This window comes from Bubalus kerabau, chromosome 6 (assembly GCF_029407905.1).
Source record: "Bubalus kerabau isolate K-KA32 ecotype Philippines breed swamp buffalo chromosome 6, PCC_UOA_SB_1v2, whole genome shotgun sequence".
Taxonomy (NCBI): domain Eukaryota; kingdom Metazoa; phylum Chordata; class Mammalia; order Artiodactyla; family Bovidae; genus Bubalus; species Bubalus kerabau.
This window is the reverse complement of record NC_073629.1, coordinates 110,500,981-110,525,279: the sequence shown is the minus strand read 5'-3', so window position 1 is coordinate 110,525,279 and position 24,299 is coordinate 110,500,981. Positions and strand designations below refer to the sequence as shown.

General features: G+C 43.3%; 3 protein-coding genes across 8 annotated transcripts in view; all 3 read left to right on the top strand.

Annotated features, from left to right (window-relative positions):
* LOC129655699 (protein argonaute-1) overlaps nucleotides 1-16,658 on the top strand; it is a 55,910-nt gene extending 39,252 nt beyond the window's left edge. For all 6 annotated transcript variants that reach the window (XM_055586415.1, XM_055586416.1, XM_055586413.1 and 3 more), the window contains 7 exons: nucleotides 4,833-4,992; nucleotides 5,174-5,264; nucleotides 6,354-6,548; nucleotides 9,076-9,210; nucleotides 9,829-9,930; nucleotides 10,258-10,457; nucleotides 10,697-16,658. In XM_055586415.1, the coding sequence (XP_055442390.1) occupies nucleotides 4,833-4,992; nucleotides 5,174-5,264; nucleotides 6,354-6,548; nucleotides 9,076-9,210; nucleotides 9,829-9,930; nucleotides 10,258-10,457; nucleotides 10,697-10,805 (992 nt within the window). In that variant the 3' untranslated portion in view covers nucleotides 10,806-16,658. The remainder of the gene's footprint in view (nucleotides 1-4,832; nucleotides 4,993-5,173; nucleotides 5,265-6,353; nucleotides 6,549-9,075; nucleotides 9,211-9,828; nucleotides 9,931-10,257; nucleotides 10,458-10,696) is intronic.
* Nucleotides 16,659-20,898: 4,240 nt separating this feature from the next.
* Nucleotides 20,899-21,702, top strand: LOC129656505 (translation initiation factor IF-2-like). Its single transcript, XM_055587130.1, has 2 exons — nucleotides 20,899-21,459; nucleotides 21,511-21,702. Exons 1-2 carry the CDS (start codon nucleotides 20,899-20,901, stop codon nucleotides 21,700-21,702), a joined length of 753 nt encoding a protein of 250 aa, XP_055443105.1.
* Nucleotides 21,581-24,299, top strand: part of AGO3 (argonaute RISC catalytic component 3) — a 119,235-nt gene continuing 116,516 nt past the window's right edge. Inside the window, exon 1 of the mRNA XM_055586410.1 lies at nucleotides 21,581-21,721. Within this exon, the coding sequence (XP_055442385.1) occupies nucleotides 21,703-21,721 (19 nt within the window). The 5' untranslated portion in view covers nucleotides 21,581-21,702. The remainder of the gene's footprint in view (nucleotides 21,722-24,299) is intronic.

The window sequence follows — 24,299 nt, the reverse complement described above, 5'->3', positions numbered from 1 at the left end:
TCTTTTTCTCTCTTTTCATTCTCGTGAAATTCTCATACATTTCAGTTGTTTCAGTCATCAACTATTGTTAGATGTTATCATGTATTATTAAGATCTTCATTCAACACTGACCTCTCTGCAGTTCCTATTTCTTCCTTTGACTTTTCTTCCTTCCACAAGAGTTCATTGATTACCTACTGTGTATGACAAGAAACGCTGATAGATCCTGAATACATTCGTGGATAAAACAGTTGTGCCCTTTGCTTTTATAATGTGTTTTGGTGAACTGCCTCTTAGTAGCTTGTCTTCTGTGTCTACCAGTAAGCTCTTCTCGTTGGTATCACAATTGCTTCTGGGTACCTTTATCTAAACTTTGGGGGCAGTCTGTCTTCTCTTTGTTTACCTCTAATGCTATTTTTTTAATACAGTGTTAAGATGTATTCCCTGTTCGCCACCCATTCTTCTCAATTTAATTCTAACATTTCTTCTAAAGTCTTTCTTGTATAGATTACTGGATAAGACTTTTTGTGATTGGTACTCTCAAAAAAAAAAAACCTTCATTAGTCACTATTCACAAAATAGAAGTTTTGGGGGCCTAATCTTAGTTTAACCTTTTCAGCTTCATGTTGTACATGTCTTTGCTACATATACCAGAAAGATCACTTGTTCTGGAATTAGGTAGAGCTGGATTTTAATCCTGAATATGCCAGTTTACTGTCTTAGGTTACCTAACCTTTCTCAGCCTCATTAATTAATTATATAAAAGACAGCATCTAACACAGGGTCTGTGACCTAGTAGATGCTCTCCAAATGCACATTCTTTCTGTGCTTTCCAGTCTCTGGTTTTGCTTAACATCATTTGCCTTTGCCTGAAATATCTAAATACTTTTTTTATTTGCTTTTAGTAGTATCTGTATTTTTCCAGTAGGACAGCCTTTTGGTTAGGTTTCATTCTGGTAATGCCACCTTGCAAGGAGTAATCCCAGTTTCCTTACGCACAAATCATCATGTCATTCGTCTCAATGTGATACAGATTAACAGCAAAATAGAAGCAAGCAAGCACAACTTCCAACGCCTAGAAATCAGAAGCTCTTAATTATTTAGTCTTTTTCCCTCCCAAGCAGGTATTTATTTAGAGCCTACCATGTGTTGGCCATATCTTGGTGCTAGGACTTCAGCAGCAAGACAAGAGTTGTGCCTTGAGGAGTTTACATTGCAGTCGAGGAGCAAGACAAGAAGTGCTATGAAGAAAGGGTAAAGGTGTAAAGAAAGTAAAAGAAGGATAAGGTGATAGAAAGAGATAGACTGTGATTTTAGGTTAGACTGTCTACTCTTTTTATGCCCCACCTTGCCCTTAAAATTCTATCCTTCAAATTCTAATTTAAATGTATTTATTCCTGGAAGCTTTATCTTGTCATCCTACCTTTCTGGTTTCATCCAGAAATTGCATCAGGTTGCTGATTAATTAATTGTTTTGAGCATGGAGTGGATCTGATTCTGCTCCAAATCTTCTTCCCTCTGTACATACATACCCAAGGTAGAGCCTTCCACTGACATGATACTCAGTACTTATGACAGTTGGTTGATCTCCAATCCACATCTCTCTTGGGCCTTAAATTGATGTCCCTTGGTTAGAAAATAAGGATGCTTTTTAGGAGAATTGCCTTGAATAATTAGCCATGTTTCTGGTTCCCTCCATAAAGGGAGAATCCAGTATTTTTGGCCTCTCTGTGTAGTGTAGTGTGGCATGCTTGGAGAAGTCAGGTGTTACTCAGAGAGTTTTCCCTACCCTGGGCTCAGTCATGTTATACCTCTCTCCAGCTTCATACCTTGATCATGACCTTGGGTTTCTTTCACTTACATGTTCTTTGATTATACCACTTAGGTAATGGGGGCATTTGACTAGGAATTAAGCCTGCACATAAGAGGAGCTGTCAGATTCCTTGAAAGATCCTTCACCATCCTTCCTGAGAGGCCAAGTGGTAGTCAAAACAAGGTCCACATGCATTACAATTGTCCCAAAAGTATAAGAGGACAATGTCACATTTCCATTTCTAATCTGCTAATATGCCTCATCCTGTCCTTAGTATTTTTAACTCCTTCCTCTCCACTAAGCTGATATAATTTTTTAATGTAATTTTTTTATTGAAGTATAATATACATATAGAGATCTTTTGTGGTCAATTCAGTGAATTCTCAGTGTCACAGCAGGGGTACCTAGTTCTGATAGTAAAACATTACCACAATCCCAGGCTCCTGATTACTACAACTTCCTATCAGTGATAACCACTATTATTTTGGTTTCTAACACCATAGATTGGTTTTGACTGTCTTTGAACTTTATGTGAATGGAATCATATATCATGTACCTTTTTACGTGTCTGTCTTCTTTCACTCAACATTATGTTTGTTAGATTTGTCTGTGTTTGTTTAATTATAGTTTGTTACAGTTTTTCCATTATATGATTTTAACACAATTTACATGTATTTATCCATTCTACTGTTAATGGACATAATTGGGTTGTTTCAGGCTTTTAGTGTTATAAATAATGCTTCAGTGAACATTCTTGTACATGTCCTTTGAATATAGTGCCCATTTCTATTGGGTGTGTAACTAGGAGGGCTTTTAAGTGTACAGATGTATACTTCCATCGGCAGCAAAATGAGGGTTCTAGTTATCTACATCCTTATCAAACTTGGTATTGTCACTTTCATTTTAGCCATTTATATGGATGTTTGTTAATACTGCATTGTGCTTTTTAATTTGATTTCTCTGGTGATTGATGAGGTTGAGTATCTTTTTATATTTTTATTGGCTCTTTCACTGGCCTCTTTTGACAGGTGCCTGCTCAGGTCTTTCTCTTTTTTTATTGGCTTAGATGTTCTTTATAATTCCTTTATTAAATATGATGTGTACTACACATATCTATAGCTTGCCTTTTTACTTTCTTAATGGGTTCTTTTGTTGAACAGAAATTTAAAATTTTAATGTAGTCCTGTTTATCAATATTTTTCCTTTATGGCTAATACTTTCTGAGTCCTGTTTAATACTAAGGTCACGAAGATACTAGTCTGTGTTTTCTTTTAAATGTTTTTTTTAACCTTTCACATTTAGAACTAGCTTGTGTTTGCCAGAAATGGCTGTTACTTTCTCTGTCCCTTGGCATTGGTTCCTCTTTTGGTGCAAAGCCTAGAATTCCAGCCTCTTGCCCACATCTAGAATCAGCAAATGTACCCAGGGCAAAGCAGCTACAGCAGATGGCTCACCTCTGTGAGATTCTCATCCTCTCTGGAGTGTTAGCTCTTCCAGTTCTTTTGTCTTAGCACCTCTCTACTACCTTCAGAAAGATGATTTATGAATTTTATTTGGTTTTCTTGAATGTTCTCAACAGACACTGGTTTCCTTCTGACCGTATCTCTTGGAGATAGAAATGATCCCTTAGCTTTTTAAACAGTCTCAAATTTCTCCCATTGAAAATATATTGTACTGTTTATTGATCCCATGTTTCCTCCATGGTATTTGATATTACCAAAAACAGTTTTTGCCTCTGTCCATTAATTTTTGCCTTGGTGTCACAAAATTCTGGTCCTCGTTTTACCTCTTAGCAGCATTTGACTTGGTTGAACACTTACTCCTTCTTAAAACACTCTCTTCTTCCCTGGTATTCATGCTGCAACACTGTCTTGATCTTCCTCCTAGATATCTGGATTTTTGTCCTTTGCAGACTCATCTTCTTCCTGTTCTGCAAGTATTGTGAGCTCCTCAAGAATCGAGTTTAAGCCCTCTCCTTTCACTCCATTCTCTTCCTTGTTGATCTCAAGATCATGTGTTCAATTACTGCTGCTGCTAAGTTGCTTCAGTCGTGTCCGACTCTGTGCGACCCCCTGGACTGCAGCCCACCAGGCTCCCCCGTCCCTGGGATTCTCCAAGCAAGAACACTGGAGTGGGTTGCCATTTCCTTCTCCAATGCATGAAAGTGAAAAGTGAAAGGGAAGTCAGTCGCCCAGTTGTGTCTGACTCTAGCGACTCCATGGACTGCAGCCTACCAGGCTCCTATGTCCATGCAAGTTTCCAGGTAAAAGTACTGGAGTGGGGTGCCATACCTGTACCTAAATATGTCATATTTTACATCTCCATTTCAGACTATTCTTGAACTTCCAATTGCTGTACTCAGTTACCTGATTGATATCCTCACTGGGATGACCAAAAAGCACTTCAAACTCAAAATGTTTCAAAAAGAACTTAAGATCTGTCTGTTCTATTACAAAAGTCTAGAAACTCATAAGTTATCCATAAAATTATTTTCCCTTACATAGTCTCTTGAATCTGTTTCTCTCCATCCTGACAACTGCCTTCTTAAACTACCCTCGTTTCTTTCCTAGGTCGTTCTAATCACCACTTTCTTTCTCACATGGCAGTTCCTTTGCTCTCCTTTATAGCTGGATTGACCTTTCAGTTTCTTCAGTTTGTGTTTCTGTCCCCTATCAGAGTGCGTTTTGCCTGCTCTTCCCTTGGCCTGGAATGCTCTCTTCCATATTCTCTCTCCCTTGTAAGGTCTTTTCTACCTTTAAATTCAGTTCAGTGAAGAATCCTTTCCTGGCTAGGTTATTACACTATATCATATGCTCTCTGTGTCATAGCTCTGTGAAGTTTCCTGTTGTAGCATTTATCATTGTTATGTTTTTTATGATTTTTAAAATTAGTCACTAGATAGTAAGCACTGTAAGAGTAGGGACCCTATGTGTTTCTGGTCACCATTGTGTTCCCTAGCACCTCATATACTTCCTGGAATCAAGTAGACATTCAGTAAATATTTGTTGAATGCACTAATCAGTTCTTTCCCTGCTCATAGCTGAAGTGAAACGTGTTGGAGATACTCTGTTGGGAATGGCTACACAGTGTGTGCAAGTGAAGAACGTGGTCAAGACCTCGCCTCAGACTCTGTCTAACCTTTGCCTGAAGATCAATGTCAAACTTGGTGGCATTAACAACATCCTAGTCCCACACCAGCGGTATGAACTCTATTGCTTACTTGCCCTTGTCAAGCAAGGTCATATACTGGAGATTGATGAAAAGATAGGACACTGTCCAGGCAGAGTGAGCCACAAGGGAGAGGGGACCAAAGTGGGTGCTAGATGGTACCAGGAAAAGAAGACCCAACTCCTCACCATTTGTTTTCTCTTCCTTGTTTAGCTCTGCAGTCTTTCAACAACCAGTGATATTCCTGGGAGCAGATGTTACACACCCACCAGCAGGGGATGGGAAAAAACCTTCTATCACAGCAGTGAGTGGTGCTTTCCAACTTCCTCGTAAGGTTCTCTTCTGAGTCCCCAAGACTACACCTGATTTCCTTCCCTCAACTCTGGTGCTTGACCCTTCACAAGATCTTTTTATTTCAGCTGATCATCCCTATTAACCAGTCCCTTGGTTTTTTAATAAAGCTAACTCTGTATGATACCTTCTTTTCAGAGAGAGCAGTAGACTGGGGCCAGAGACTTGGTTATGTCTCCATCACTTTTGTTCCGTGTTTGAATTTCCCTCTTTCTCCCCGTGCCCACTTTTGGGATATGGGAAGGACCATATCTCCTCTCCAAAATGCCTTTTAAGTGAATTACTTAGTTACTGGGATTGTATTTTTACTCTCTCTGTACCCCTGACCCATCTAGTAGATTAGATAGCCCCCTAATCCCTCTCCTGACAGCTCTGCTCCCTGTCTCACAGGGCTTCTCAGTTGACTAATGGGACCAGGCCTTCTTTTTCATTTCTTTTTCTTGAACCTTCATGTTTCTCTAGGCAGACTGGGCCTATCTCAGTAATGTGGGGAAGCCCTACACTATGCTTATATTTATTTTCCTTGTGGCCATCCATCCTAGTCTCTGGCCTTTGTCCCCTTAGAAAATAATGTTGTTCCTGCCATCCACAAGAACACTGCTCACTGTAGTTCCTGGGGTAGATTAGCACTTGAAGAAAAGATTAGCTTGTTTTTGGATGAGGTCACTCTTTGAGCTAATAGTGCTGAACCATCACATGCCCTTCTGTAAGGTGTGGGGAAATCAAACTTAGCAAGTACCTACTGTGGGAGAGGTCCTGTGCATGATGACTTACGTGTGCCACAACAGTACTGCAAGCAGGTGTTACTCTTATCGCCATTTGAGAAGAGGAACAAGAAGATCAGGTGGGTTAAATAACTTCCATGTGTGTGATAGAACAGAGATGGAAACCAGGACTATTGAATCCAAAAAACCTACACATTCGATTTCTTAGGTTGTTTGTTTTTTTCCTCCCCCTCAAGAGGTCTTTCCCCAAACCCAGAACTAACAGTGTTGGGAGGGTATGAGGTTTTAGGAGCTGATCCTGCCTCTTTGATTATCAGGTGGTAGGCAGCATGGATGCCCACCCCAGCCGTTACTGTGCTACTGTGCGGGTACAGCGACCACGGCAGGAGATCATTGAAGACTTATCCTACATGGTACGTGAGCTGCTCATCCAGTTCTACAAGTCCACGCGCTTCAAGCCTACCCGCATCATCTTCTACCGAGATGGGGTTCCTGAAGGCCAGCTTCCCCAGGTAGGGCTCACAATAGGTCAAGAAAACCTTCACATTGAGGCCATAGGGCCTAATGGTAGCAGAGAGTACTGCTCCCTTTCTTAAGCTGGTGGCACTGGGAGGTGCTTCTACTTACGGAGGTTTGCTAAACGGAATAGGCTTGGAAGCAGAGATCCCAACTGAGAGATGGTGTGTACAGTCATTGATAGACCTTTCTTCTTGTAATAAAAGACTCTCACTGCATGTTTACTAGTTAGTTCATGTTGAAGACTGATTCTTTAGACCAGTGGTTCTCCAGCTTTGGGCTTCCCTAGTGGCTCAGCTAGTAAAGAATCCACCTGCAATGCGGGAGATCTGGGTTTGATCCCTGGGTTGGGAAGATCCCCTGAAGAAGGGAATGGCTACCCACTTCAGTATTCTGGCTTGGAAAATTCCATGGACTGTATAGTTCATGGTATCGCAAAGAGTCGGACACGACTGAGCGACTTTCACTTCACTGTCCAGCTTTAGCATCTATCAGAATCTTTTGAAGGGCTTATTAAAGCAGTTTGCAGATCTCCACTCTTAAAATTTCTGCTTCAGTGATTCTAGGATGGGGTATTAAAATTTGTACCTCTAATAGATTCTTAGTGATCCTGCTGATCTGGTGGCCACACTGCTATTGACCTTTACAGTGTTCTTACCATTCTGTTTCCCTGCTAAGCCTTCATAGTTTATTGTTCAGACTAGTATATTGAACTGATCTCCTTTTCTACCATTTAATAAAAAGTAATATAACTACCATTTACTGGGTATCTTATGTGCCATGAACTCTGCTAACCACTTTGTATGTGCTCTATTCAGTGCATACAAGAAACCTATGAAGTAATTATTATTCCACCTGATACATGATGAAACTGAGGCTTGAAAATGTTAAATGATTTCTTCAGTGTCATCCAAGCTAATAAGCAGTGGAGCTAGGATTCAAACAAGTTGGTGAGATTCCAAAGTTCATGCTCTTAACTATTATGCTCAGTTTCCTCCGAGTCATACAGTGTTTCCTAAAGTACCAGATAAATTTATAACATGTATCTGTTCAGAGATGTCCTGTGGCTTCACGTAGCCTAGGGTTAAAATTCAAACTGCTTATGCAAAGCAGTCAGCAGTCATTAAGCCCCTATTAGGGTTTTTATCATTGGAGAAGGAAATGGCAACCCACTCCAGTATTCTTGCTGGAGAATCCGGGGGATGGAGGAGCCTGGTGGGCTGCCGTCTATGGGGTCGCACAGAGTCGGACACGACTGAAGCGACTTAGCAGCAGCAGCGCAGCAGCAGGGTTTTTATGCTTCCACTTAATTATTTGTTTTAGTCTTCAGGACAGTTTTGTGAGGATGATCTTATTAGTAACTTTAGTAAATGTGGAGAAAATGAGACTTAAAGGGGTTAAGTAACTTGCTCAAAGTAATAAAATTAGATAAAGCTTGGGGTTTAAACTTAGTTCTAATTGATTCTAAATTCTATTTACTTCTACCAGATAGTTTTTACTCCCTGTATCTGACATCCAAGGCTTAGGCAGCTACTGGCTGTGGTTTTTCACCTGTGGCTTCTTTAGCTAGTCTGTTTTCTTATGATTCTGCTTTTTTTATAGAACTGAATTTATCTACTCCCTCTACAGCCATTCCTGAACTCTGTGTCTACTCTTTGGTGGTGGTCCCAACCCTGTCTGCTCCCATGGGGAATGCCCATTTTCCTCCTGATCCTAAAATTGTCCTTGCTCTGGACATTGTGATTTTTCTGTGAACCTTTATTCTGTGTCTTGATGTTAGGTCTCACTATGCATAGGAACCAGGTGAGTGCTCTCTGTGGATACTAAGCCTCCCAGCTAGGTTTTATAGGAACATAGCAGGTGAACTGTCTACAGGCATACCTTGTCTTATTGCACGTCACTTTATTGTGCTTCACGGATACTGTCTTTTTTACAAATTGAAGGTTTGTGGCAACCCTGCGGCCAGCAAGTCTGTCGGCACCATTTTTCCAAGAGCATTTGCTTACTTCATGTCTCTGTGTTACATTTTGGTAATTCTTGCAATATTTCAAACTTTTCATTATTATATTTATTATGGTGATCTGTGGTCAGTGATCTTTGATGTTACTGCTGTGACTCACTGAAGGCTCAGGTGATGGTTAGTATTTTTTAGCCATAAAGTATTTTTAAAATTAAGGTATGTACATTGTTTCATTTTTTTTTTAAGATATAATGCTACTGCCCACTTAATACACTACAGTGTAGTATAAACATAACTTTTGTATGCATTGGGAAACCAGAAAATTCGTGTGACTTACTTTATTGTAGTGGTCTGGAATTGAACCTGCAATATTTCTGAGGTATGCCTCTGTAAGGCTGATTTTTGGTAGGAAGGGCTTATCCTCGCTAATGGTTGGGTGTCAGCTTATAAAGGGAGGCTGAACAAAAAGCCGTATAACAAGTGGCAAACCCTTAGTTCAGAAAGATGAATGAACTCAAGAGGAGCTGTATGTCTGTTTGTCTCCCTCCTCACCCTGTGCCTAGATCCTCCACTATGAGCTGCTGGCCATTCGTGATGCCTGCATCAAACTGGAAAAGGACTACCAGCCCGGAATCACTTATATTGTGGTGCAGAAACGCCATCACACCCGCCTTTTTTGTGCTGACAAGAATGAGCGAGTGAGTGAGGGATTGAGGAAGTCACTGTTCCCTGGTCATGTCTCCCTTCTCTGAGTATGAAAGGAGCTGTGGAAATGAAATCTGGGGGTTAGTCCTTGGCCTGTCCATCGCCCCTGGCACTTTTCTTCCCCCTGACTCTTGTGGTCCTTTCTCTGCTGCTTCCTTTCCTTTGTTTCCCCCTCTCCCCGCCTTCCCTTCTTCCCTTATACTTGATCTCCCTCCTCCTAGCTCCCTGGCCTATAGACCCCATATATAGACCAGCTCCCAGAGATGGGAAAGGGAACTTCCATTTATTGAACTTCTGTGTGCCAGACACTGTGCAAGGCGTCTTCCTCACAGCAGCCCTGTGAGGTAGGTACAGTTATTATCTCCAGTTTAACTTCAGAAAGGTTAAATAACTTGCTAAGATCCCACAGCTAATAAATGGTGAAAGCAGCACTTAAACACAGGTTTGTGTAACTTTAGAAGCCTGTTATTTCAGCGCCCAGCACCTCTCTCTGGGAACAGCAACTTCTACCTTACTTTTGGGATTCTGATGTAGTCAGGGTAGAATTGAGTCGAGGCCCTAGTTAGGGCCAGGCAGGTCTTGGGATCTTGGTTGTCTTTGTTTCTATACAGATTGGGAAGAGTGGTAACATCCCAGCTGGGACCACTGTGGACACCAACATCACCCACCCATTTGAGTTTGACTTCTATCTGTGCAGCCACGCAGGCATCCAGGTAGCTGGGCTATGTCCTGGGGTATCCAGTGGGTCAAAGATAGTTGACCATTCCCATTGCCTCTAGAATATATCATTCATCACTGAGTGGCATTCAAATCAGGATTGTTCTCTTAATAAGCCCTTTGTGCACTTGAACTTAAGTGTACTTTCAGCATCTCAGTCAGGTTGCCCATATAATGGGTGCTTCATGACAAAGGTGGCTTTGTGTCTGCCTTTTCATGGGTGGGCCTTCCAACCCAGCCATACTCATAATGGTAATCCTGTTCCTTACTGTCAGCCATCCCGTCTGCTCAGCCTGGGGCCCCTCACCTTCCTATCTTCCCAGGGCACCAGCCGACCATCCCATTACTATGTCCTTTGGGATGACAACCGTTTCACAGCGGATGAGCTCCAGATCTTGACGTACCAGCTGTGCCACACTTACGTACGATGCACACGCTCCGTCTCAATTCCAGCACCTGCCTACTATGCCCGCTTGGTGGCTTTCCGGGCACGATACCACCTAGTGGACAAAGAGCATGACAGGTGAGGCCTGGAATCAGGCTGGCTTCCTTTTTGCTTCAGCCTCTGGTACCAGACCCTCTCAACTTTCCTTGGGTAGAAGGAAACAAGGATTGTCCAATTTGGTGTTCTGGGGCTTGTCAGCCCAAATCTGGGTTGGGGTTTTCTCTTAATTGGTATGGGAATTGGCACCCTAGGGGTGGGGGAAGGGTTAGTGGCAGCTCAGCTCACCAGGAAGGACTTCTTTCATTTTTCCTTTTCAGTGGAGAGGGGAGCCACATATCGGGGCAGAGCAATGGGCGGGACCCCCAGGCCCTGGCCAAAGCCGTGCAGGTTCACCAGGATACTCTGCGCACCATGTACTTCGCTTGAAGGCAGAACGCTGTTACCTCACTGGATAGAAGAAAGCTTTCCAAGCCCCAAGAGCTGTGCCGCCCAAATCCAGAGGAAGCAGGGAGGAGGGAGGTGGGGTAGGGAGGAATGCAGAAGGCCCTGTTTCCTTCTGCAGAGGGGGCAAAAGGGTGGGGAACAGGGCCAGTAAGCCAGACCACCAGCCAGAAATCTCTGATATTCACCTCATGCCCTCAACCCCTCACCCCATCTTGTCACATCTGGCCCTGAACCCACTGGACCAAGAGAGGCAGCAGCGGTGCCCACCATACACACAGGTGTCTCATGTGACTCACAGTGCTAAAGACTCATGCCTGACAGCTTGGTAAGGTCGGCTCTGCAGCCCTGCGGACAAAAGCTGGTAGGTTTGGGTTTGATACTTTAGATGGAAAAGTGAGGGGCTTGAGAAAGTGGGTGGGAGGAGGGAAGGATTTTTTAGGAGCCTTAATCAGAAAAGGTCTAGATTTGTTTAAGAAGAAAAACGAAATCAGATGCAGATCAATATTTTAGGATACTAGATGTTTTAATGGGTTGAGAATCCAGCCTGTAGGAAGATTTTTAATGCTAATGATTTTGGTTGCCCCTCCCCCAGCTGCCACTCCCCTTTCCCTTATTCCTCTTTCTCCACCTTTTCTACCCCACCTTACACCTGACAGACATCCAGCCCCTAGTAAGACTTAAGGCACTATGGCACTTAGCTCTGAAGTGACACGACCCTGTCTTCCTTCCGCCTGCTGGTGGGTAACCAGTGCCTTCCCTGTAATGGTAATGCTGCAGAACTGCAACCTTTTGTACCTTTTGAGGGGTGGGGGCGGGGTGGGGGTGGGAGAGGAGGTAGGTTGGGATGAAATACCCTGTACCCAACAGGCCTCCAGCCAGAGCGCCAGCTATTTTGCATTTGAAGGAATTGACTTCCATATTCATTGAGCTTTTAAAAAGATCACGACCTCAAGATGGTTAAAATCCATTGACATTTGCACTTTCAGACATGACAAGTCTAGGAGCTGCTGAGATGACTGGCCCCTGGCCTTTCCACTTATGTCTCCTTTCTTTTTGTCCCCGCTTTCTCCCCACCTGCCTGGGTCTGGAGTTAACTTTCATAGCATTTCCCACTCTTGGCTTCTTTCCCTGATGGTCAAGCTTCTTTATGTTTCAATATTTTTTAACTGGGGTGACTTACAACAGGTATCTTTAGGTCTAAAATAAGGGGGAAAAAAAGCAAAAACTAAACATTATTTTTATACCATAACCTGAGTCTATTGCCAAAATCTGGAACTAAATCCCTCCCATGCCCAGTGAGTTTACATCCCAGAAACATTGAGCCATCAAAGGAACTATATACCTGACTTCTTTGGCCTGCTTTGGCTTGGCTGTAGGGTGTGGTTATCTCCACACGTGGGGCTCAGGCTCCACCCTTTGTGCAAATAATACCTTTCTCTTGCTGCAGGCACCTCTGCTGCACTGCCCTGCACTCTTCCTGCAAGTGCATCTCCTCCTCTGGACTATCCTCTGATGCTTGGCTTATCCCAGATTTCAGCGTGTCCTGTGGATAGGCTGGGGGATTTTGCTGCTCCTTATTGCTTCTGTTTACACAAATGACTTTTTCCTGATTTCCCACTAGGGCATGTGAGTGGATGGCATGGGCTTTTTTTTCTCGTTTTTTCCTGTCTTCCTGGGTAGAGATGGGGTTTGGCTGTCTTGCAGAACTGGAAAAGTAGGGGGTTCTAGCTTGGGGCCTGTTGGCCTTGAAGCAAGGCTTCCTCTTTCCTCGACTGTTCCTTTTTTCCTGTCCCACTGCTTGGGATGAGGAGTTGCAGCTTCAGTGTGGAAATTCCTCTTTTTGAGGAGCCTGGGCTTGGGTTTACCCCAATCTGGTGATGAAGCCATGACTCTTCAGACCTAGCTCAGGCTCAAGGCCAGCCAGCAGAAGGCTGGTCTGAATATGGGCCTATGTAGTAGAGCTACCATTTCCCCTCCCCAGCAGCGCTTGTACAGACCCAGATTTGCTATGCAAAACAGTCTATCCCAGGTTCTGTTCTGGTTCGCTACTTTGTTCAGCAACTTCACTAAACGTAGCACAAACATTGATTATGGAGAAGGCATCAGGACTGTTGAGTAACTCTTCCTTTACTTCTTTCCTACTGGCAACAGTATGGGGTGCCCTGTGGGCACAGCCCAGCTGAAAACAGAATGGAGGGCTCTGGGAGGAGGCAGCTCACTGGAGAGCCTACATTCCTTACACAAGTGCCTAAGAGAGTGATGCCAACACTCCCATCTGCCCTGTCCATCGCCTTCATATATTGTCTACTTCGTGTTTAGTCACCCTTTAGGGAGGGGAGCTCTCTTGGGACAGTGGGCTCTGAGGGTTCTCTTCTCGGGTGCGTTTTGGGGCTGGGATCAGGGCAGTATTCCTGGAAGGTCCAGTCATTCACCAGCATTTGCAAATGTCCATTGAGAGCTGGTGGTAGCCACCTACTCTCAGCAACAAGTTTGTGTTCTCTCCTTTTTCTCTCTTTGCCTCACTCTCTCCAGTTGGGTCTTGAGCTGAGGCTTGGCATTTTTTAGCCTTTAGGCATTTACATGCCATTTAATAAATAAAAGAAACAGCTTGGGCAATGGCAAGAACATGACATCTTGCTGTGATTTTCTTTTTTTCTTTCTTTTTATCTTTGAGACTTGAAAAACACCCTTAACCTTGAGGATTCTTCTTCTTCGAAAGGTGGTGCATGCAGATTGAGAAGTGGTGTTGGCAACAAGCTTGGCTTTCTTTGATTTGGTTAAAGTGGTGCTTCTTACTTAGGCTCAGAGGAAGTGCTGGGGCGACCCCAGCCTCATCCTCTTAGACAAGTCTCCTGGTCCCTTTGTTCTACTCTTTTGCCTTCCTTTTCCTCCTCTCTCTTTCCCTGGCCTCGTTTTATTTTTTTCTGTTCATTCAGCTTGCTTGCTGGCCTGCCTATCTGCCTATGTGATGATGAATTCTCTGCATGGCTACAATGATCCCACTGTTAGCTGGCAAGGTCAGGCTTAGCTCCTTGGCTGCAGAAGACCAAGAATCTGCTTCCCAAGCCTAGTGATGTCCTTCCTGGGTTGGACCGCCCTCAAACTTATGTGAACATGTAGCAGAAGGCCTGCCCATCTGGCATGAAATCAGGAAGGCTTCTGGCAACTTCCACATCTGTCCACTTTTTGGAGTCGGCTTCTCTTGTTGCTTTTTCTAGATCTGGTTTCATTTCTCTCTACCTGGGGCTTCCCTTTTCTGAGGATGTCCTAGCATTGACCTTTTTGGCTATCCAGGGTTGAAGGGTTAAGGGATAGACATGGGGGAAGGAGGGATGGGAAGAGAATGGAGAGAATTTGGCTAAAACATGGGAAAGGAGAGCCCTGCTCACTGATCACTTTTCCAGTCCAGCCTGACTCACTGGGGCCGAGGTGCTACGGCTGGCCTCTGGGGATAAGCATGAGGCTGTTGTTGCTGGGAACTTAGGATTAAATTAATGTTGAAAAAGAAGGTAACTAAAAGTGTGAAACCTCCCTAAAAAGCTCCTGGTTCCCATCTACTCAGTAGCTCCTCTATAACCTCCTCTTTGGCTAAGCAATGATGTTTTTGGATAGTTTTCTTTTTCTTGTCCAGAATTCTGTAAATGAGGCCAGCAAGATGGGCAGCCAAGGGGACGCAATGATTTCTTAGCTGACCCATAGGATATCTGCAAGGCTAGTGGGACAGTGTTTTAGACTTGGCATTATGTGTAACAAAGAAAGGTGAATGGTCCTTCCCCTTCAGGGTAGAAAGTCATTTCAAACTGACTAAGATGCAGTTTTGGAAACTACATCAGGGGGAAATTATTTTTATTTATATTTGCTGGGCCACGGCCAATCCTGGATGGTAGCTGGGATGCCTTCCTTCTTAAAGTCTGATCATGGCAGGGTTATGCAGGGCACTCTTTCCTCTTTGGCCTTCTAAGCTGATCAGGGAGAAGGGATTCTCTGGTTTTCTCTTCTCTCCCATTTATTAGGACTTGCCTTCTCCCTGGGCAGGGAGAGAGGCTAGGTTGGTGCTCTCCCCTTACTCTACTCCTACTGACTTAGAACCTCTGGCTGCTGTTCGGGAGCCCACGAAAGGTGGTGGAGGCAGTGGGCTCAAAACAACAACTAAAGGTGAGGAAAGGCAGATTTCCTTCTTTAACAAGGCAAATAGGAAACCCTCCAAGGATTGTGCAAATAAAGACAATGTGTCAAATGCACTGACTCCCCTGGTGTAGTAGCAATAAGGAAAAATGAAATGACTTTCCTGTGCACACAGTCCAACCTGATTGGTGTGTGATGTTGCACTTAGCAGCCATCTGGTGGACATGTGTGACTACTCTGGGTTTCACTTTAGTTTCTAAACTTTTTATCCCTCTCAAGTCCAGCATGGATGGGGAAATGTCCCTGGAGCCCCACAGCTGTGTACTTGTTTGCATTTGTTTCCCTATGAGACTTGTGTTTGTGTCCTGCTTTGAGCTGTACCTTGTCCAGTCCATTGTAAAATTATCCCAGCAGCTGTAATGTACAGTTTCTTCTGAAGCAAGCAACAGCAGCAGCACAATTCTGTGTTTTATAAAGACAACAGTGGCTTCTATTTCTAAAGTGCGGTCTCTCTCTCTCTTTTTTTTTCTTAGCAAAGCAAACTGTTGGAATTAATTATATTCTGATAGATTTTACATTAGAATAATAGATTGTGAGAAGAGCAGAATCATCACTTTCTAAAGGAGTAAAGTGGGTAAAACAAATTCCAGAGTGTTGAAACTGCTGATTATCTGTAATCATTTCACAGGGTTTCCATTTATTCTTCATTCACCAAACATGTAAAGCACTGTGTCTAGCAGTTTTGTTGGGGAGTAAGCAGGCATAATTCAAAAATGAGGAAAACAGTGTTTCTCTCCTTAAGGAGCTTAAAAAATTTGGTTGGGGGTATGAGTAGCCAAATGGTTCTTTGGTACCATTTAGAGAGATTATAAGGATTGGGAAGAAGGCTATAAGGCTGCAGCAATGAAGATAAAAAGGAAAGAGCAAATAGGAGAGACACTCAGGAGGTAAAATTAATAGGACTCAATGGATGATGGAATGAGAAGAACGAAGTAGAGGCTAACATCCACTTTGCTTGAGCAAGTGAGTATGTTGGGACATTCCTTCCTCTAAGCCAAGATTGGGGGAAGGGAGACCATAGAAGGAAGGTGGTGAATTTTGTGAAGAAAGACCATTAGGCTTTTATAGATTGAGTTTTGAGGTTCCCAGGTTTCCAGTAAATATTTATATTTTGGTGCTCAGGGAAGACTCCAAAACTGTAGTTATAGATAAGAGATTCATAATCATAGAGATGGTAGTTAAAGCCATAGGAATGAACAGGATGGCTTAGGAAAGAGTAGGGCAAGAGAAGCCTAGTGTACAACTCTAGGAAACGAGATCAGGAAATGGAACCTAAGATGACTGTCAGATCACTCATAGATAGCTTGTATGGTTTTGATTGATTTAATGGGGTGGGAGAATAGTGAGGAGAGTGGAATAGGATTCAACAGCGACATGATTAACAGCAGGAAAACTGCGGTGAAGGGGGGATATTATTTTCTACTTATTTTACCATCCTTCACTCCATCTTCTCTGGGATCTTGTAACTATATGGTCATTCTCCAGTTTTTCTTGAAAATGAGCATTGGAAAACCTAACTTAAATCAGGCTAAGACTGAGACTTCCAAGTCGTTCACAGTCACCACCACCACTACCTCCACCTTCAGCTTCCTCCTATCCTCAGGAGATACTTGTGAAACAATAAAATAAACAAACCTAATTTTGTTCCTATCCAGTGTCCTAGATCGTATTCCAGTGTACTTGGTAGCACTTAGCAGCTTGCTCTGTTTTCTCCTATGACTTGTTTTCCCCAGAGCCTACGAACTCCTAGCCACAGAAACTACTACTCATTTTTCTCTCAGGGCCATCCATAGTGTATATCAGGAGGGGTCAGTATTTATGACTAGGATTGAAATGAGCTAGAAATCTGTGGTTCTTGAGTACAGAGGGGAGACTCAAGAAGTGATACTGAGTCTGCAGGATGGACTCAGCATTCCTCAATCTTCAGGTAAGCAGAAACTTTGAACCAGATTGTCATCACCTTTTCTCACTCACTCCAGCCTTGAGGGTCTAAGATTTTGTGCCTTAAGTTCTTGGTGCACTTATCAAGCATGTAAGTTCAGCATTCCTCCCTGGTACTCCTAGAGCATTGGTTATTTCTGTGTACTGGGAGAAGATGGCACAGGGAAGGATTCTGGCACAGTGCCCAATGAGAAATTTCAGTGGCAGCTAGAATGTACAAAAGCGGGCCTCGCATTCCTCTGGAGGCCAAGTGTTGTGGATGTCAAATTGCAGTGCTAACCTGTGGCTACCCCTGCCAGATTCTCTTGGAAGCAAGCCAGCCAAAACCATGCTTTTCTGCAGCATGGAGTAGTGAGGTTGGTTGGAGTTGAAGAGCAAATTGGAACATGTAGGAAATTTTTCCCAGTTGAAACAAGACTTAAACTTAAGACCATTAATGAAGTAGAAAGTGTTTAGCAGAGCAAATGGGAAGATGATCATTATACCACATTTTCACCATAAATTTCATTGCCATAAACGATTGATGTTAAAAAAAATTTCAGGATTTGGCTGATGGTTGCTACTCAGGTGTTGCTAGCACCCGTGGATATCCCTTTTCAGGAGTGGTTGAGCAGCCTTTCCTCTGTTCTTTCAGTTGGCAGAATATACTGTAGCACTTTTTTGTCACTACAGTCAAGTGCCTTTAAGATAGAATGAGGTGGTATATTCATTGGGTATCACTTGGCTTAACAGACCCCAGAATCATGAAGTAGGTTTGGCAGCTAAAGGAAAGGGTTTTATAGTGCAAAAAGAAGAATATTTTCAAGTTCTGAGTCTGGGGCATCCTCAGACTACTGGCTCTACTGCTTGAATGTGACGTAGCTTTGAATTGGAAAATCAGCTCTGTTTTCAATCCTAGCTTTCAAGGTATTTATTCCTTTGGCTATAAGCTGAGGAAACCTCGCAGGCTCAGAAGGTGCACAGAGCATGGCAGAAGCACTCTTAAAGCAGCAATGTCAAGAAGGGGGAAAAGTGGACTTGCTGAGGATGAGGTGCATTTCGAAGCTCTCCATTTGAAGTACCATAACTACCTTCCCAGGATACCAGATCAAGACTTTTAGGCTACCGTGGCTTACCCTGCAGGAACCCACTGTCCTCTTATTCTGGACCATATCAGCTTCACCACTATCCTCTTGGCAGTGTCTTTTTGGGACAGAAATTTTGAGGAACCTTTCTAGGAACCTTCCTCACCTTCTATAGGCAAGGAACTTTCCTTATAAAAAAGGCAGGTTTGGGGGTTGTTGAATGGAGGTGAATTGGAAAAGGAATAGGAAGTGGGTACTTTGAAGTACTTGGTCAGGTGTTTTGTACAGTATCCTTTTATAATTTGGTTGCATCTTCCACAGCATTCACATGAAGCAATTTATCCGTTACTTTCAACTACACGTAACAAAACCTGATTGGTTTAAATAAGGAAACATGACAAGAAATGCTGATTTATGTGGCTCTAAGGTTGGATAATTCAATGGCTCAGTAATAATACCAACATAACAGATTCTTGCTCTGCTATCCTTTGTGTTATCTTATCCTCATGCTTGTTCACCTCAGAAAACCAAGACTGCTTGTGTAACTCCAGGAAGGAAATGCTGACAGAACAAAGTCTAGCAGAAGAGGGACTAATTCTTCCCAGTGTTTCATTTTAAAGAAAGGAAATCCCTGGAAGCCCCAACAGATCTGGCCTAATGTCTCATTTGCTAGAAATGGGTCATCTTGCCACTATTGTGTCATTGGCAAAGCAAATGAGATCATCCATCATGAGTGGCTTAGATTAATTACAAGTTATCTTATGAATCATGTGAATTAAAAAGACAAGTTATGTTTGCTAGGCAAGAAGGGATAAGGCATCCAGATAGGATGTTGGTTAGGCATCCAGCAGTGTGTTGTGTGTAGGTGATCTGTTTTTACAGAAGAGGAATGTGATGTTCAGAGAGGGTGACTAGCAAAAGCCTTCAGTGTCAGTTCTGACTGTCCCTAAAGCCAATATGTTTTATATTGTGTTCTGCTGCAATACAGAGTAACTTACTTTGTGCTGTGTAAAAACTGCTTGTCTAGAAGAGATTCCAAGTGTCAAGCCCATCCAAGAGGAAAGGATGCTATCCAGTTCTTTGCTCCTTCAGTGATTTTTTTTTTTTCCCTAGCAACTTTCAGAGGGCATTGATTTCTTTGCCCCCAAGATTTCTGTACTATTTTATAGCTCTTCCTCTGAGAGCAGCCAGTACCACAAGGGATGAGGGCAGAGTTATCATTCTTGAAGCTCACTTATTTATCTCTTTGTCCACCTGCCCAACAAATATTTATGGGAGGCTGCTATGTACCAGGCACTGGCACTGTTCTAGGCACTGGAGTGATGATAATTAGGATACACAAAAACCTGCACTCTGCCCTTAAGAGACTCATTTGGGAATAAGGTTAGCCAGAACTAGGAAATGCATGTGGTTGGGAGAGCCTCATACAACTTGGCTTTTGGCAGAATCATTCACACTTTTTTGCCTTCCTACATCCTGATGTTACAGTTCATGAGCTTTTCCTATGAACTCACATGTGAGGTCCCTAGATAAGAGTAGATGGGAAAGCATTATTGACATTTATTACATTGGACTGAATTAGAAGGTCCAGATCCTGTTACATCCATGTCAACAAAGAATACAGTGGCCCACCTCCAGCATTCATCACCGTGTTTTTTCTAGGAGACACCCAAGAAACCTGCAGTCATTTAGGGAGCCAGTTGTAGGGATTTGAGGGTGTGAAAGGCTGTTGTAAAAGAGTTGGTATTCATCCCTGTTAAATGTTGCTAAGGACTTGGATTGTGTATAGTTTAGGATTGAAAATAACTTTTAGGATACAGTGTTTCATCTAGTGACATCTGATACTGAAAAATTGAGGAAATTTTCAGAAAAAGGGCTAAGGTTGAGAAGGAAGAAGTGAGGCAGAATTGGAGTCAGATGTGGGCTTGAATCCTGTCCATTTTCTGTTTGCTGTATAGTAGATGCATCTAGTAAGTGCTTTGAAATGACTAATAAATACCTTTACTAACATGTAGGGAGGATTTTCTCAGTGCTTCATGCCCATTCCCTAACTTCACAACTGAGGACACTGAAGCCCAGAGGCTCAAGTGACTGATCTGAAGCCCCATAGTGATTGGAAAAGTACTAAAGATACGATGAAAGTGAAAGTTGCTCAGTCCTGTCTGACTCTGCGACCCCATAGCCTATCCAGTCCGTGGAATTCTCCAGGCCAGACTACTGGAATGGGTAGCCTTTCCCTTCTCCAGGATATTTTTTTTCCTTTTTCTCTTTGTCCCAGGGTTTAAAACAAAAAAATGTATTTTGATTATTAACATTCTAAACGTTGCTGATACTAGGGACAGGGAAAAATCATTCATCATTTCTCAGCCTGAATGAAATAGTTATCATTTCTGTAAGTCAACAAACACTAATGGGCTACACAATAGCAAACAAAACTTGCAGACTGGAAGAGGGTTTGTTAAGGAAATACTGTAATAGTATACAGGAATGCCTCACCATAGGTCCAGGAAAGGCATCAGCGATTGGCGGGCACAGGGGATGGGGTGAGTGTGAGAAAGGAGAGGGCTCCTGGTCAAGAAAATCCAAGTGTAATAGAAAACCGCTTTGCCCAGTGCCGGGCAAGCAGACCGCTGTAGCTGTAGCATAATGATGAGGAAGAGTCTCGCTTGAAGGGAAAGGCAAGGACCTCCCTTTACGCCTCTAGCTTGGCCCCGGAATGGAGTTTTGGCCTTAGAGTGACCAGGCGTTATTAAAGAGTTTTTAACATGGAAATTATTCGATCTGACGTTTTTGTCAAGTCATCTTTTCCCAAGTTAGATTGCACGAGAAATATTCTCCCCAGAAATTGTCAAAACAACTCTACAAATTTGGAGTGATAAACCGTGATGGTCACTCGACCGCCTGCAGGAGAGGAGGCACGTAGGGTGGTCCCAACTGGGCGTGGCCCGGAGGGCCTCCAGAAGAAAGGGGGAACTTTCCCAAGACAAGATCAGTCTGGGGCCCTCACAGCTCCTGCACCTCAGACCAGCCAAACTCCGAAGAGGCTCTCGTCCAGGTCAGCGAGGCTGCCCTCCACGACTGCGCCTCGCGCCGGCACGGCCCCGCACCAGGGTGGCGGGAGGAGTCCAACCCCTCGGGGTTGTCTCCGGCCGGCACGGCCGGGTCCCGTTCGCTGTCCCGGGTCGCAACCCGTCGCGCTCGCAGCAGACTCCGCCCAGGCTCGGCGCCCGCGGCGCGACGCCTCCCCTGCGTCCACCGCGCCGGCCGCGCCCGCACCGACGTCGCGCCCGAACGGTCAGGGCGGAGAGGCGAGGCCTGGACGTCTGGCGAGCCCGGGCGGCGGAACTGACGCCAGCGGGCTTCCGGGGGTGGCCCCCGGGGAGGTCGGCGGCGGCGCCGCAGTCGTGGAGGGGCAGTGGGAGCGTAAGCGGCCGTGGGCGACGCAAGTTCCGCACAGAGCTCTGCCTTCTCGCCTCACGCTTCTTCCTCTCTCCTAGTCGCGTGCTGCCTCCCGACGGCCGCTCTTCCTGACCAGAGCTTTCGGAGTGCGGTGGCTGAGGAGAAGCCGTCACCACCCCGCCTCGGGGCCGAGTCAGGGTTCCAGTCGCGCCGCGTCGCCCCCTGCGCCGCCTCCTTGCCCTCAGTGGCGGGCGCCCTTCTCACTCGAAGCACTCCCCCCAGCTCCATGAATGGAAATCGGCTCCGCAGGTGAGTGAGTCAGAGCTGCTGGTCCGTTCGGTGGGTGTAGGTAGCCCCAGAGCATCCTCGCCCCCGGCGCCCCGGCCCAGGTGCGCGAGGTCTGCGCCGTCCCCCCTCCGCCCCCCGCCCAGCCCTTCCTCCGCCTCCCCGCAGCCCCGCCGCAGTTCCCCGGGGCCGCGGAGTAGGCGACACTGCGGGGAGGGGGCGCTGCTCTAGCGATGGAAGTTTGGGGTTCCTTAGGGGATATTACTCTTTTCCCTTCGGTGTCTAGAAGGGTTTGCCATCGTTTTCGTTATTCCAGTTGAAGATATAACGGGGTGTGTGTCCCGTAGAGACAGTGGGTGGCCAGCCTTCTCCCTTATTTATCTCTTAAGGTAGTTGTGAAGATACATTAAGATAACAGATGAGAATTGAGTTTGAAATAGATGTTAGTGCAACGTCAAATGCAAGATGGCATTTCTTCCATCCCTGAGTTCTCGTCTGATGTTCGTGGCAGCTTGGTATGCAGTTCCTGAGGATCTTGGAAATGTCATATCAGCCTGGATCACTGCTTATGTGAGGAGGTAGATCTTAAAATTGCTGACTATATATATATTTGTTCATTCTTTATTCCCTAGGGAATCGGCTGTCATATTCTTGGAAATTTAGGATTTAAGAAAACTGCTTCTCTCCTTGGGAAAAAATGATAGTCTTGAGAAAAAAAATTGCAACATGAGCAATGCTTATATTTAAAAAAGAAAAAGCACTCTTTGTGGTCTGTAATTAGTTGAAGGACATAAGTAGGTGTTACATAACAGTTTGCTTTCCAAATGATCATATTTGGTATGTTAAATTTGGAAGTATGCTTCATCCAGTCACAGATTTATAAAGTAATTTTGAAAGTGTAGTGGTTGGTGTCTTCTTACTAATAATACCAAAAGTCCCCGAATTTCACATCTCATTTTGTCAATTGATGAGGCAACTGAATATGAGATAAGAAAAACTTACATGAGAAACCAGTGACATAATGACAATAAAGATTTTGTTGACTGTATTAAGGAGTGTAATTGTCAAGTAGATGTGAAAAACAGAAGTTGTAGAGATGGGCTGGGGAGAAGGGTTTATTACAATTTCTATTCTATGGAATTTTCTCTAATCAATATCTACCATTTCTCTTTGGCATGCTCCATCTTTTTTTTTTTTTTTTTTCACCTTTTCATGTCTTCTTGAAAAGGGAAAGTTTGTCTAGACTGTGAAGAGTTTTACTCTGGTTTATCAATAATTAGTATATTTCCGACACTGTCCTCTGTTTTTCAGTTTTCTAATACAGTATTTAGGGAATGTGATAATTTGGAAGATATACGTAATTTTTACATAATTGTTCGTTGTTAAGCCTGTAAAACAAGCATGGAACTTAAATACTTTCCTAATTATCCTAAATTACCAAAAAAAAAAAAAAATTTAAGGTTTTCTTCTCTTTCATCTTTGGATTTTTCATATGAAATTACTCCCAAATACACGAACAACATTTTAGAAACTACTTCTGGAGCAAATGATTTAGCCAATGGATCCAACTTGCCAAGTATGATTCAGTAAATTCTCCTATAAATTCTTGAGCTATAGATAAGTTTTACCTCTTCTTGCATGGGCCATTGCTGAAATATATACCCATTTAACTGTCTTCACATCTCTGGAGGTATAGTTTGATTTATCAACCATATGGTTGGACATCTTGGAACACAAAGTTTATTCTTCAGTGCAGTTTATACGTGATTGACTGTAATTTAATAAGATAAAGTATAATTTGGTTTAAGAGTGTCATCATCAAAAACAGAATTTTCATTCTTCCTGAGACTTTTTTCATGTAATTGTTATGCTGCAAGTGAAATTAAAAGCATAGTTGGGAAAAATGTGCTACTGAGTTTAAAATCAAGAGTTTGACAGATGTATATTTTTTGAAAATTTTAGATGCATATGTTCTCTGATAGTCTATTGAGTCAATGTTGGATCTTGGCTCTCCAATTCTGTTCTGAGTTTTTCTTTCTTGTGGAGATTCTCAGGAATCTGTTTATGGCAAAATTTATTAAATTCTAGTTGTTAGGTGGATACATAGACAACTTAAATTTATTTACATTAGAGGACTTCAGATACAAATTCTATATATGTGTTGCTTAGGGAATCGTTCTTCACTAACAGTTAATATTTGTCTATTCTTCTTTTAGGCATATAATATTTTAAGTGATTTTTTTAAAGGGTGTCCTGTACAGTGTACTGACTTAGTGCTGTGTGAACTCAGTGATTTAACCAAAAAGCTGCCAGGCACAATTGGTTTTTAAATAATGATAATCAATAGTTTGGCATCTGTGCCTAGGACTCCTTAGTTAGGAGAACTTGTGATGAAATTCTTTTATGCTTTAATTACAGCTGGTTTAAGATTATATATGTTATATTTTCATTCCAAATGAAGTGGAAATAAAAGAAGTAGAAATGTTCATTGAGATAACAGTTCTCCTGGGTAGCTATTTTTTAGGACTGCACTATTCTAGTCTGTATTTTTAGGTAAAATCAGACTAGTGTTGAAGGCAGAGAGAGTTGTATTTACCTCCCA

Bases quoted from the DNA above. Each gene is read 5' to 3' on its own strand.
- LOC129656505 (XM_055587130.1), top strand. From the start codon at position 20,899: ATGGTCACTCGACCGCCTGCAGGAGAGGAGGCACGTAGGGTGGTCCCA. The intron at 21,460-21,510 runs GTTCCGCACAGA...CCTCTCTCCTAG, and splicing joins AGCGGCCGTGGGCGACGCAA to TCGCGTGCTGCCTCCCGACG.